Source organism: Myotis myotis, unplaced genomic scaffold (genome assembly GCF_014108235.1).
Source record: "Myotis myotis isolate mMyoMyo1 unplaced genomic scaffold, mMyoMyo1.p scaffold_m19_p_15, whole genome shotgun sequence".
NCBI lineage: Eukaryota > Metazoa > Chordata > Mammalia > Chiroptera > Vespertilionidae > Myotis > Myotis myotis.
In genome coordinates, this window is record NW_023416319.1 from 18,067,948 (window position 1) to 18,082,909 (window position 14,962).

At 43.5% G+C, this 14,962-nt stretch overlaps 1 protein-coding gene and 1 long non-coding RNA gene across 2 annotated transcripts in view; one reads left to right on the forward strand and one right to left on the reverse strand.

The window, feature by feature from the left end:
- PKD2L1 (polycystin 2 like 1, transient receptor potential cation channel) overlaps window positions 1-14,962 on the forward strand; it is a 20,835-nt gene continuing 5,873 nt past the window's right edge. Inside the window, 6 exon segments of the mRNA XM_036336327.1 lie at window positions 1-235; window positions 954-1,067; window positions 11,952-12,079; window positions 12,532-12,785; window positions 13,873-14,097; window positions 14,256-14,484. Of these exon segments, the coding sequence (XP_036192220.1) occupies window positions 1-235; window positions 954-1,067; window positions 11,952-12,079; window positions 12,532-12,785; window positions 13,873-14,097; window positions 14,256-14,484 (1,185 nt within the window).
- LOC118669860 overlaps window positions 4,646-14,962 on the reverse strand; it is a 17,947-nt gene continuing 7,630 nt past the window's right edge. The window contains exon 3 of the long non-coding RNA XR_004972161.1: window positions 4,646-4,847. This is a non-coding gene — a long non-coding RNA (uncharacterized LOC118669860). The remainder of the gene's footprint in view (window positions 4,848-14,962) is intronic.

A 14,962-nucleotide genomic window follows, 5' to 3' on the forward strand; every position in this document is an offset into this window, starting at 1 on the left:
ATGAATGCGATCGAAAGTCCCGTGGGGCAGGAGCTGCAAAATCTGGGGAGCGAAGCCTGGGACAACCCCGCCTACAGTGGCCCTCCCTCCCCACATGGGCCGCTGAGGATCTGCACTATCTCCAGTGCGGTGCCCCCCCAGCCCCAGCCCACGAAGCCTGAAGACAGACCCCAGGAGAAGGCACACAGGACCCTGGTGTCCACCTGCTGCCTCCAGATTCGTCGGGGCATCAGAGGTAGCTGGTGGAGGAGGGTTTTCCTCTGGTACTGGAGTCAGGGGAAGGGGTCACCAAAAGCTTGTTGGTGGGGAGAAGTGATCTGAAGAAGAGGTGGACTCTCATGCCTCGTTGAGGTTTGTGAATTGTCTGTGTTAGAACTGCAGGCCCTAGAACACAGGAGCCAGCCCGTGTTCCCCGGAGGGGAAGCCTGGCACGGTCATCACCTGGGGGCCCAGAAGGGTACATGGGAGCTAGTTTAAGGAAAGACATGGATGTGATGATGCGCTAGACCAGCGGTTCTCAACCTGTGGGTCGCGACCCCTTTGGCGGTTGAACCACCCTTTCACAGGGGTCGCCTAAGACCATCCTGCATATCTGATATTTACATGACGATTCATAACAGTAGCAAAATTACAGTTATGAAGTAGCAACGAAAATAATTTTATGGTTGGGGGTCACCACGACATGAGGAACTGTATTTAAAGGGCCAGAAGGTTGAGAACCACTGCTCTAGACGGCCCCACCTGGAACAAGTGGGTCTTTCCATGCCTTCATTTGGGGACTTTGCTGGAGGATAGTCCTGGTTAGAGTAGCTAGATTCGGCCAAGGGATAAGATGATGGGTGAGGAAAGGGGCTGGGATGGAAATGGGAGTAACATACAGGAACTGATGGGTGGGGATCACTGGGAGGGACCCTGCTGTTGGGGATCCTGGGCATCTCTCCAATGCCTCGTAGGACTTTGGGGGACAGCCCTGACTGAGAATACAGCTGAGAACCGGGAACTTTATGTCAAGACCACCCTGCGGGAGCTTTTGGTGTACATCGTGTTCCTGGTGGACATCTGTCTCTGTGAGTAACATCTGTCTCTGTACAAGAACATCTGTCTGTGAGAAGCATCTATGTGTACAGCATCTGTGTACGTACTTCTGCAGGGAACATCTTGGGGGAAGCATCTATCTGTGTGAGCAGGCTGTGTCCTGGGATCTTGATATTAATAACAAAATTCTATTTATGACCTTTTCAGCTGAAGATATTATGCTTAAAAAGTTGCTGAGTTTGGGAGAAGTCAGATAGATAGTTTAAAAGCCATTAACAGAAGTTGCTTTGTCCAGAGTTACAAGGGGAACCCAGTTTTTATTTTTTATTTTTATTTATTTATTTTTTTAAATATATTTTATTGATTCTTCACAGAGAGGAAGGGAGAGAGATAGAGAGTTAGAAACATCGATGAGAGAGAAACATCGATCAGCTGCCTCCTGCACATCTCCCACTGGGGATGTGCCCGCAACCCAGGTACATGCCCTTGACCGGAATCGAACCTGGGACCTTTCAGTCCGCAGGCCGATGCTCTATCCACTGAGCCAAACTGGCTTCGGCGGAACCCAGTTTTTAAATTCAAGTTCCTGAAACTACTCAGCAGCCACTGTTCTCTACTGGCAGGTGGGAGTTTCTACCCTTGTGTAAAGAGCAGAAGGCCACTCCTTTCTGTTTGGGAAATGTACTTCGGTGGGTTTCACATAGTTATTATACTATGTCTGCTCCATGTTTCTGTAGAGGCAGGAAGAAAAAGATTCAGCAGCTCTCCAAGCTCAGATCCCTGAAGAAAAAAAAGGGTTGGAGATGCAAATGGTGTGGTGATGGTCGATGCAGTCTAGGTTCTCCCACACAAGAGACCACCAGGCCACAGGGGATTCGAAGCTCTAGCTATAGACACAACTGAGGAGATTTGGTTTTGAGGGAAGCAAGTGAAAAGATAAAATGGTGAATCACAAAGGGATAGAAGCAAAGAAATGTGGATAATAATAAAGTTGGGCCCAACAGATTCTGTGAAGCCTATAGATAAGGGTGCTTTGTTCTCAGGTAATTCCTTCTTTAAAAACTTGCACAACAAGTGAGGTTTGGCTAATTTCATAGAAGTGTGTGTGTGTGTGTGCATGTGCGTGTGTGCATGTGTGCGTGTGTGTATGTGTGTGTGCGTGCGTGTGTGTGTGTGTGTGTGTGTGTGTGTGTGTGTGTTGATTAAAGCTGCTCCTTGGTTTGTACATCTAACGTATCTCCATCAATAGGTACCTTATGCCCCACAGAAGGCTCTGGTTTTTGTTGTTGTTGTTTTTAGGCTGCATGACTCTTTTGAAAGTGGAATCTGAAGGTCTGATATCAGTGTTGACAGATAAATGTGTTATCGTTGTGAGCCACCACAGTTGTGTGAGCCCTCTAGGAAGCTGAGCACCTGCACCTACCTGTACTTTGGGACTCACCCCATGGGGACAGAGCGGGCAATTCTGAGTGTTTACCATGGACCCTCAGCACGGACTGAAAAGAGACAGTGCATGTGGGGAACAATGGTCAACCCTACAGTGTGCATTTTGTGGGGCTCATTTGATCGCTTTCAGCAAACAACTGTCAGAAACTCATTTGTTGACATACTGATTTTTGTTTTCACCATCTGCTGGGAAGGAGTGTTCCTCTTCTTTTTCAGCTCCCATGACAGCAGCTGAAACCCACAGGCAGAGCCTTTCTCTGAGTAAATGATTTGAACGTCTGTTTTTCCAGATTAGCCTTTGGAGCAAGATTGAGAGGTTCCTAGCTCCCCAGAGTTACGGTGAGCCACGCTGACTCCTCTGGAAGTGTGGGTTCTGGAGCCCATAAATCCTTTCTACCCATGTTCTCCACTTTTTAAGACCTTAATGCACTGCTGAATGCTAGGTGAGCTGTGACTTTCCAAAGTCTGAGTCGTAGGCTCAGTCCAACAATTACAGGACGTGTGAGATTTAGAGGGCATCAAGTTTAAGGATGCAAAAATCCCCTCTCTGTGATCCCTCTGTGGCAGGGGTGGGCAAACTTTTTTACTCGAGGGCCACAATGGGTTCTTAAACTGGACTGGAGGGCCGGAACAAAAGCATGGATGGAGTGTTTGTGTGAACTAATATAAATTCAAAGTAAACATCATTACTTAAAAGGGTACGGTCTTTTTTTTTTTTTTTTTTTTTTAGTTTTATTCATTTCAAACGGGCCGGATCCGGCCCGCGGGCCGTAGTTTGCCCATGGCTGCTCTATGGTGCTCTATCTAGTGTCAAACCAGCCCTATTGTGGGGAGTATCCATGGGGATCTCACTGTTTCATGGGGAACCCATTCTACTGCAGGGCAGCTCTATTTCCATCCATCCATGGAGCCCCATCCTCTGTGCCAGATTTTGGACTGAGGGATTCAGAGATGGCTGATTCTTGGGCCTCTCAGGGGTTTACCTTCTTCTCTTTAGAACTTTCTTCTCTTCAGCCATCTACTTCCATGTGACTCTCTGAAGCCCGAATGGGTTCAAGGTCTGGCACTTTCAATTATCAGCTGTGTGATCTGGGGCAAGTTTGCTAACCTCTGTTAGTCTTGGAGAATGATCATACCCGGCTGACAAGACTGTTGTAAAGGTTAAATAAAATGGCCCACTACTATGCTTAGTGCAGTGCCTAGCACATGATAAATAATATCTACTATTATTTTTAACTCACAACAGACATCATAAAACTATACTGCAGTGTCCCGAATCCAACATGTAATGGAGGGTGATAGAGAATTAACCTGATACCTTTAAACCTCTGAAAACCTCCAGATCCTATGGAGTTGGGCTCTTAGCAAAAGACCTCGAAACCATTAAACCACCTGAAGATGTGTCATTAACTGCCTTTGACTTTGAGAATTCCCTGTCCACAAAGTACCAGCCCCCTCAAGAACTTTCTTATGAAGAAGAAATTGGAGGCTTTCATATTCTGATGGTTCCTACAACATTCAGTAAAAGAGTACTAATACTAGTTTCCGAGCCCCCGCCCTCTCCAGGCCTCTTCATTTTTTTCAGGCAAATCTTCAGACACCATCCAGCCTTGGGCATTAACCTCACCTCACTGACATCTCAACATCCTGTCAGCCTCCCTAAATCCTAAGGGGGTGCAAATAGTTTCTTCAAAGGCAAAATAACTTAAGTTTTATAATAGTTTTGGACCCTCTGAAAGGGCCACCACACACAAGCAAATAAGAGTATATATGTGGTATTAAAAGTTAATTGGGGAGGGGTATGATTAAAAAGAAAATGTCTAAAGAGGCTCTCGGGTTGGGGAATAATGCAAAAAGGTTCAGAAGCACGTAACTAGACCCATCTAAATTGGCTAGTAATGTTCTGACAAGGTACACTGACTAAGCTCTGCTGCCTAAGAATAGGGATGCAGCCCTAACTGGTTTGGCTCAGTGGATAGAGAGTCTGTCTGTGGACTGAGGGGTCCCAGGTTCGATTCCGGCCAAGGGCATGTACGTTGGTTGCAGGCACATCCCCAGTAGGGGGTGTGCAGGAGGCAGTCAATAGATGTTTCTCTCTCATCGATGTCTCTAACTCTCTATCCCTCTCCTTTCCTCTCTGTAAAAAATCAATAAAATAAAAAAAATAAAAAAATAGTAAACATTAAAAAAAAAGATAGGGATGCAGGTCTGCAGGGTGGCTGCTGCGTTGCTCTATCAGGATGCTGTCTTCTAAGAGCTGCAGTGCCATGTGGTTGGACATGCACCTTCACCAGTGTGCTTTGCTCTGTCAGCTCCTGTGATGGGCTCAGATGCTCCAGGGCCCGTTTTCGGTATTACGGTAAACACTGTGGCATAATGAAAAGATGTGAACATTGAAGTCAGACAAACTAGATTCAGATACCAGCTCTGCCATTTACCGGTTTTGTGACCGTAGGTAGTTCCTTTTTTGGTAGAACAAGGATAATAACACTTACATTATGGAGATTACATGTACAAAGACTTTAACACAATCACTGGTAGTAATCATCTTTGTATTACCTAATGAAATTTCAAAACACTCACTTGAGCTTCTAGATGGTTGTAAAAATACCTTTCAAGGAAGAAGCCAATCTGAAAAGGCTATGTACTGTATGACTCCAACTATATAACATTCTGGAAAAGGAAATACTATGGAGATAGTGAAAGGATCAGCCATTGCCAGGGGTCCAGGAGAGGGAGAGATGAATAAATGGGGATTTTAGGGCAGTGAAACTACTTCTATGATATGATAATGATGGATACGTGTTGAACTTTTGTCCAAACCCATAGAATGTGCAACATTAAGAGTGAATCCTGATGTTAACTATGGGCTTTGGATGATAGCGCTGTGCCATTGTAGGGTCGCTGATTGTAACAGATGTGCCACTCTGGTGTGGGATTTTGATAGTGGAGGAGGCTAGGCTATATTGGAGGAAGGGGTGTATAGGAAATCTTTGTACCCCCCACACAATTTTGCATTGAACCTAAAACTGCTTTAAAAGGTAAAGTCTGCCCTAATTGGTTTGGCTCAGTGGATAGAGCATCAGCCTGTGGACGGAAAGGTCCCAGGTTCGATTCCGGTCGAGGGCATGTACCTTGGTTGCGGGCACATCCCCAGTAGGAGGTGTGCAGGAGGCAGCTGATCGATGTTTCTCTCATCGATGTTTTTAACTCTCTATCCCTCTCCCTTCCTCTCTGTAAAAAAATCAATAAAATATATTTAAAAAAAGGTAAAGTCTATTTTTAAATATCTGGTTTGTAGTTTGCTCCTCATAGAGGGATCGTGTCATTTGAGCAGCATCCACTTCTGACATTAGACCTTTAAGTTAAGGCATTTTTCTCCAGAAGACCCTATTTTTTTCACCACCACCACAACCACCACCACCATCATCATTAACAGCACAAACAACAAGCCTTTATTGAATAATTTTTCAATGTGCCTAGCACTATACTATCTACATTATCTCATTGATTACTCCGGGTGAGCCCATGAAATTGGTTCTGTTATCACTCCCATTGTACATATCAGGAAAGGTTTAGATATGCGAAATAGTTTGTCAAGAGCCACACAGCAATTAAGTGGCAGAAGCAGGAATCCGATTCAGTGTCTGTTGGCCTGACTCAAATTCTGAGGCTGTTATCTGCTAGAGTCTACTACAGTCTCTCTGAAGATGTGTCACACATGAGTCTCAACACCCATCAACATCTTAGCAAGAACAGCTCCCTGCCCTACCATAACAGAAGCAGAATCTTGATAGAATTCTACTACCTGATTACTTTCCTTTCTTTGTATTGCTGTAGTTACAAACTGATATAGACTGGCCAGTGTCACTCAGTGGTTTGAGGTCACAGTTTGATTTCCCATCAGGGCACATGCCCGGGTTTGGGGCTCAATTCCCAGTGTGAGTCATGTAGGAGGCAGCTGATCAATTATTCTCTCTCATCATTGATGTTTCTATCTCTCTCTCCCTCTTCCTTCCTCTCTAAATAAAATATGTTAAAAGCTGACATAAACATTTAAAAAAATCTTAAAATACAATTCACCTATAATTCACCACCACAACACCAAAGATACTTTCATATTACCAGTCCTTATCCATATATTTACATATTTTACCTAGTTGTATCATATTTTGCACTTTCACTTACATTTATATCATAAACATTTCCTCATGTTTGTAAGTAGTTTTTATATTTTCATTTTAATGATTACACTCATTCCACAATTAACTAAAGCATTTCACTTGTTATTTCAGTATTTGCCTATTATAGGTAAATATACCTATCCTTGCTGCTTTTTTTTTACTTTTGTTGAATTATTTCCTTGGGAATTTCCAGGGAGAGATATTACTAGGCCAAAAGATAGGAATATCTTCTCAGTGCTTTCTCTGTGTGTTGTCATTTTGCCTCTGTAAGGGACCATACACATTTATTATGCTGCCAGTACCAATTTTGTCACAAGGTCACCGATATTGTATATTTTCATTTATAGTTTTAATTATTAAATAAGCATCAAATGGTGAAATTTGCCTTATTTGTCCTGATCACTAGTGAGGATGGGCACTTTTCTCATGTTTTAATTTTACTGTGTGCATTTATTTTTGTGTTAATTGCATTAGGAAGGTAAGTATTAAAAGGGGAAACGAAGCAGTTGGGGGATGAAGTTTGGAGCATTAGACCGTAGGTGTGGGACCAACCACCAGGGGGCTCCTTTCCAGGATCTGGGTTCCTGGGGCTGCAAACAGCCAAGGAAGTTAGACATCACGGGCACAGCGATTTGGCCTGGGATGGGCCCTCGAAAATTATAATGGCCAGCCATACCGACCACATTTCTTCTCCCTCATGCTTTGTTCTAGGAACTGGGCGGAACTAGACGCCAGGGCTATTTGGTATCTCATCTGGCTAAAGTGGAGCTATCTTTTTTAATGCAGGCAATGTGGGTGAACCATCAGTCTTCTCATAATAACCTTATCAGTATGCAACCCTTTAAACCTTACAAAGAGCTTTCACAACTCTTATCTCATTCGATCCTGACAACAGACCTGTAAGAAATAGATATGATTATTTCTGTTCCACAGATTAGGAAGCTGTTATTATTGTCATTATAAGTAGTTGAGGAATGACCAATAATTCAGAATGGTCCCTGACAGGTGGAGTTGGTCCTATTCCTGGGCAGGGAAAGTGCTGGAGAATGGTCGTTCTGCCTCCACCCCTCCCCTCTCACCATCAGGACATTTATGAAACAGCTTCCAGTCCTTTGTCTTCTTGGCAGGAAGGCTGTAGCCTTTTGTTGATGGAGGAAACATTGAAGGTCTTTGTGTGGAAACAATAGCTGTTTGTTTTAGGAGACAGTATTGTTATCTCAAAGGTGCACCTGGGACTGGCCCTGTATAGGAGTGGCTCTGAGCCAGGACAAGGCTGGGTCTGATCACCATGGAGTTGGGGAGGAGGGCAGAGACCCTTGGCCTTTGTGACTTGTGACTACATGCCAGTTAACATCAATTGGATGCTCTTTATCCATCACTGGTTATAAGCAAATGCCTGCCTATTATCACTCTACTTTCTTTTTTTAAAAAAAATATATTTTTATTGATTTCAGAGAGGAAAAGAGAGGGATAGAGAGAAATATCAGTGATGGGAGAGAATCATTGATCATTGATCGCTGTTTCCTGCACACCCCACACTGGGGATCGAGACGTAATCCAGGCATGTGCCCCAAACAGGAATTGAACTGTGACCTCCTGGTTCATAAGTCGATACTCAACCCCTGAGCTACACTGGCCAGGCTCATTCTACTTTCTTTTAGTGGATTTTAAGGTTCTGTCCATCGATTGGTAGAATCTTGCATTAACAAAAGAGGTTGACCTAAGCTTGGAGATCGGGAAGAAGATGACTTTCTTTTCTTATTGAGATATAATTGACATCTAATATTGTATTAACTTTAGGTGTGCAATCTGGTTTTATATATGTATGTATTGCAAAATAATTAGCACAATAAATTAACATCCATCAACATGCATAGTTAAACTTTTTTTGTCATGAGAACTTTTAAGATTTACTCTCCTAGCAACTTTCAAATATGTAATACAGGATTATTAACTGTAGTCCCCATGCTGTCCATTACATCCCCCGGACTTTTTTATCTTATAACTGGAAGTTTGTACCTTTTGACCACCTTCACTATTTCACCCACCCCCCTCACTTCCTGCCTCTGACAACCATCGATCTGTTCTCTGCATCTATGAGTTTGGTGTTTTGGGGTGGGTTTTTTTTTTTTTTTTTAAGATTCCACATATAAGTAAAATCATACAGTATTTGTCTTTCTCAGTCTGACTTATTTTACTTAACATAATGCCCTCAAAGTCCATCCATGTTGTTGAAAATGGTAGGATTTCCTTTTCTGATGGCTGAATAATATTCCATTGTATTTATATACAGCACATTTTCTTTATCCATTTATCTGTTGATGAATATACAAGTTGTTTCCATGCTTTGGCTATTGTAAATAATGCTGCAGTGAACTAGGGGTGCAGATATCTTTTCAAGACAGTGATTTCATTTTCTTTGGATAACTACCCAGAAGTGGAATTTCTAGATCATATGATATAGTGGTTTTATATTTAATTTTTTGAAGAACCTTCAGAAAAGCTCTTATTTGAAGTTATCTTTCTTGACTGAGCATTCTTAGAATTGACAAGGGGAGGAACAGAAGTATATTGGAGGTTCAGGAAATTGTAGTTGAGCTTCTATTTCTTATGTGGCACAGCTACATAATGATGGCAGAAAATAATTGGTCACATAGAACTATGACATTAGTGAAGGCACAATGGTAATGGAGAGAGCATGGAATCTGGAATAAGATGCCTTGGTTTATCTGATAGTACAACCTGTTAACTTGGTATTAGCCATGCCCTTTGGCAAGATAGGTCAAGATACTTAAATCTCTGGAAGCCTTGATTTCCTTATATATCAAATGAGAATAATGTGAGCTTGGTGAAAAACAAATAAGGTGCTTTGTATAGTGCCTAGCATAAGTGAGCTTTCAATAAATATCAGTTGTCATTTCACATCAAGGCATAAATTCTAAAAATATTGAAAAGTAAAATTTAACCCTCTAGAAAACTGAGATCTGTTTGAAAGCATCAGAATAACACTTATGAAGGATCAGAAAGGCTAGCCCTCTAGAAGTGGTCACCAAAGATTAGGAATGGACATAGGAGGAGGATTTCACACCTTTCCTAGCATATTCAGTTACCATGGCCCACCCAGACACAGAGAGTTATAAAGTTCTTTTCATATGAAGGTGAAGTGATCTGAGCCAGCTCAACCTTAATAATAGGGATTTAGCCCAGCCAGAGTGGCTCAGTGGTTGAGCGTTGTCCTATGAACCAGAAGGTCATGGTTTGATTCCCAGTCAGGCACATGCAGGGGTTGCAGGAAACAGCTAATCAACAGTTCTTTCTCATCAGTGATGTTTCTATCTCGCTCTCCCTCTCCCTTCCTCTCTGAAATCAATACAAATATATTAAAAAAAAAAAAAAAAAAAAGAGTTGACAACCAGTTCAGAGCAATGTTAATTCTGAGCAGTAACAGATTTGGAGAATTAGAGAAAAAGCTATGGCAACCAGTACCACCTAGTGGCCATTCTGAAGGCGCAACAGTTTAATCAGCCTATTGTCATTAGGAAAAGTTCAGCTCACTGACCGTCCTCTCTAACTGTGTAATGGAATGGGCTCAGGAGGCAGACATTTGTTTTCCAGCCCATTTTCCAGATCCAGAAAATTGAGCCCGAGTCTTCCAGATACTTAGGATAGGTAATCACAGATATGGGTTAAAGAGAAGTAACGTCATTTATTGGACTTCATTGAATGAAATGGGGAAATGTGAAGTAACAAGCTTCCTTCTTTGCTGATGTCCCCCTTGGAAAAGTATGATGTTGCTTGTGTCTCATCTGAGGCCATAGTGGCCCCTTTTCCCTCCAAGATTATGAACAAGCTCCAGTCCACCCCAAGTCATGCCCTTTCCAGATGGGGTGGTAGGAGAAAATGTAACCCAAGATTTGAAGAGGAAAATTCTTAAAAGGGAATTGCTCATTAGAGGCCAGTAAATCCTATTTAAACATTTTTATGTAATTACAGACTTAAAGAAAAGCTGTAAGAGTAATACAAAGTATTCTGAGCTCCATGCACCCAGATTTCTCAAATATGAACATGTTACCATGCTTGCTTTCCCTTTATCATTCTCTCTATATATCTAGCTACATACACATACAACTGTTTGAGAGTAAATTGCAGACAAAGATGTCCCATTACTCCTATACTTTAATGTATATTTTCTGAAAACAAGGACATTCTTTTATCAAAGTCAGAAAATTATCCACGAATCAATACTATCATCTAATGAATAGACCTTATTATACTTTCACCAATTATTCCACTAATAGCTTTCATAGCAAAAGAAAAAAATATGGTCCAGTATATAATCTTAACTAAATGCACACATTGCATTCAGTTGTCATGTTTCTTTACTTTCTTTTAATCTACAACTATTCTTGAATCTTTCTTTCTCTTTCATGACCTAGCTAAAATATTTAGCAACAAAATAAATCACAATATTAGCAAATTACAAACTACAGGAAAAAAGAATCCATTAAGGGTCAATCTGTAAAATAAATGGCTATACTCTTCAAATTCTGCCTTTTAACCAGAAAACTTATACTTTCCCTTGACAGCCCTACTTTAGACTGTGTGTCTGTCTTAGGGTGGTTGGTGGAGATCCAGTCCTTCAGGGCAAAGGTCAGGTCCCTTTTTTTTAATTTTTTTTAATCTGGAGATGCTCTGAGTTCCTCTCTCAGGAGACAGCTGTGCCCATCAGGATGCAATGGGGCCAGAGGTGCCATGCTTACCTCTGACCCCCATGGCTGCAAACTGACTCCAGGGTCCAGGAGACCACATCTCCATTGTAAGGTGTCTGGCCAAGGCCTTGGGGTCCTCTAGAATTTGCAGGCACTTTCCCAAGGGCATAAATATAAGGCAAATAAAATGAAGCACTATCTGACGCAGAAGATGACATCTTCTTGGCTCCAGGGAGTGAGAACTAGGAAGTTAAGCTGGTTCAGGAAGAGAAACGTGAATTTTCAGAATGGCAATGTCAAGAGACCATTACCGAGTGGAGTTCAGTCTCTCTGAGGTAAGTTAGGAGGGAAGGAGGAGACCTCGTAGCCACACTCTTCCTTAATGCAGCCCCTGGTTTCCCCAGTGCCACCCTCAGCCTCCCCAGTCAACGCTAGGGGGTGGGTCTGATAGACTTCCATCTAGGTAGCATTGCTGGCCCAAGGGCAATGGGTTTTCCTGTGTTTGTTGTTGTTGTTGTTGTTTCTGGAGAATGGAGATGGGAACAGTGAGAAGGATGCCTTTTGGTTCGGTTTCTAGTGACCTATGGAATGACAAGCTCCAGTGCCTATTACTACACTAAAGTCATGTCTGAGCTCTTCTTACATACCCCATCAGACACCAGAGTCTCCTTCCAGGCCATCAGCAGCATGGCAGACTTCTGGGATGTAAGTATGACATGACCTCTACCCTTCCCTCTCCTTCTCAATGGCCTGAAGGATGAGGCCACATACAGGCCAGAGTTCAGGTATGTCAAACAATGGATGAGACCATATCCAGAGACTAGTATCAGGCTGAATCAAAGAGTCATGAAAGGATTAATGGGTCAGATTAGAGTTAAGGTAGAGGTAGGTGAGAGATCAGGACGATGATCAGGGCATCAAGCCAGTAATTAGACTAGTATTGGAAGTCAGAGGTAAGACTGAACTTCTAAATACATATTAAATAAAGAGTAAGGCCACATTAGGTCAAGATCTGATTAAGGTTCATGGGTCAGCTGAGGAGTCCAACAGAAGCAGACTGGAGACAAGGTGGGGGAACAGGGACTGAGGGCAAAGGTCATTCTAAGGGTAGAGGTCAGGATGAGGCTGGGTCAGACTCAACCCTGCTTGTGGTCTAGTTTGCCCAGGGCCCACTACTGGACAGTTTGTATTGGACCAAATGGTACAACAACCAGAGCCTGGGCCGTGGCTCCCACTCCTTCATCTATTATGAGAACTTGCTGCTGGGGGTTCCAAGGCTGCGGCAGCTGAGGGTCCGCAATGACTCCTGTGTGGTACATGAGGACTTCCGAGAGGACATTGTGAGCTGCTATGACGTCTACTCTCCGGACAAAGAAGAGCAGCTCCCCTTTGGGCCCCTCAATGGCACAGCGTGAGTTCCCACACCAATATTATAGGGCTTGCCCCTCTGGGCCTGACACCATCCCAAGGTTTGGAAACCACTTCCACAGAGTCATAGGGAAAAGTAGAGGTAGAGCCTTGGGGTACTCAGAGAAATGGGGAGGGGGATTTCTCCAAGTCCCAACTTTGGCTGTTTGGAGACTTTGGTCTGAGTCATTCAGGAACAGAGAAGGTACATTAGCAGACTGAACCCTAGCCTCAGGACTTGTTTCCACATACAGGTCACAGTCACATTTGCCTTACTCTGGAGGCATTCCTGCCAGAGACAGCACTTTTTTTCTTGCCCAGAAGTCACTTGAGAATATGGAGAATTGACGAAGCATCGATACTGTCATATGAGTCAGTATCGATGCTTCAGGGTTGGCAGTCCAACCCTTGGAACTGATAGGGAGAGCAGCAAGGAATCAAGTATCGATGACAAATTAGGGGAGAAAGGGAGAAAGTATGGCTAGGACAGGAAAGAAAGGGGTCCAGGGTAGAAAGTTTGTAATCAGAACAGTCATGAGGTTACCCAGCTAGGTACATGACCACAAGAACAGAAAGAGACTTTTCTGTATTAGATGGGCCTGGTGCTTCCTGTAAGGGGCCTACTCAGGGTGGGGTCAAAAGTGGGGCTTGGGTATGTGATCCCTAGTCTTGGGTGACATCTGAAAAATTAGGAGATTTACACTTGAGTTTCAGTTTGGCCACTAACTAGCTAGATCATCTCAGACACCTCTGAGGCAGGTTTCCTCATTTGCAAAATGTGGATAATGTTTATCGTCAGTTCTAAAACCGATGCTAAACACCCAACAAGATCATGTATGTGAAATATACATTCAGGGTGTCCCAAAAATGTATACTTATTCATTTCAATGGGTTAAATCAGAAAAGAAAGACACATTGGAATTACTTATTCAAAGTGTGTGTACATTTTTTGGGAGACCTTATATATGTGAATGTATATATAATACGTATGGAACTGTGAAGCCCGGATAATCATAAAGTATTGCTGTTGCCTTGGGAGATCAGTGTCAGGCTGACTCAGACATCTGCTTAGATGGCTTCTTCCTCGGCAGGTGGACATACCACTCACAGGATGAGCTGGGGGGCTCCTCTCACTGGGGCCAGCTCACAAGCTACAGTGGAGGTGGCTACTACCTGGACCTTCCGGGATCCCGGCAGGGCAGTGCGGAGGCACTCCGGGACCTTCAGGAGAGCCTGTGGCTAGACAGGGGCACTCGGGTGGTCTTCATCGACTTCTCAGTCTACAATGCCAACGTCAATCTTTTCTGTGTTCTGAGGTGGGTCCCCTTTCCCTACTGCATCCCTCCATCCATGATTCCTGGTTCTCTTCTCTGCTCGAGGCCCTTCCCTAAGCATGTAACCTGTGCTGGGGATAGGGAGAGAAGGGAATGGGAGTAACTGTCCCAGCCCAGGCCCCACCAGTCTCCTCCCACAGACTGGTGGTGGAGTTTCCAGCCACAGGAGGTGCCATCCCATCCTGGCAAATCCGCACAGTTAAGCTGATTCGCTATGTCAGCAACTGGGACTTCTTTATCGTTGGCTGTGAGATCATCTTCTGCATCTTCATCTTCTACTACGTGGTGGAGGAGATCCTGGAGCTCCACGTCCACCGACTTCGCTACCTCAGCAGCATCTGGAACATTCTGGACCTGGTGGTCATTTTGGTGAGGAAGAGATATCTTGGACTTGGGACATATTGGGAGGAGATGGGGGATCAACCCTGATAGGGGCTCCGAGTTATTCCTTTGAGAGTCCCAAGTCCTCCTTATGACTTCTGGTCAAATCCCTCTGTAACAGCTCTCTGAGCAAGAGGCTGATGTTTCCCTGACTCAGCCCTGGGAAAGCCTTGTCTCCCACCTCCCTCCTCCCTCTAGTTTTTAATCCAGACTCTGCTCTTTTCTTTATGTACTTGACACTCTGTTCCTCATCTGTCTCTTGCCTTTATGATCCCCTTTGAAACTCCTGCCTTTTCTCTCATATTAAAATATCCTGCCTCTTCATCTTTGTCTAATTACTATTAATAAGACACATTGATTTCCTGACCAAGGCTGGGAAGTGGTGGGGGAAATAAACTTACTTGGCTCCAGTTCTCTATGGTCCTTTATAACCTAGGTATTTACCATTGGCCCCAGAACCTTCTCT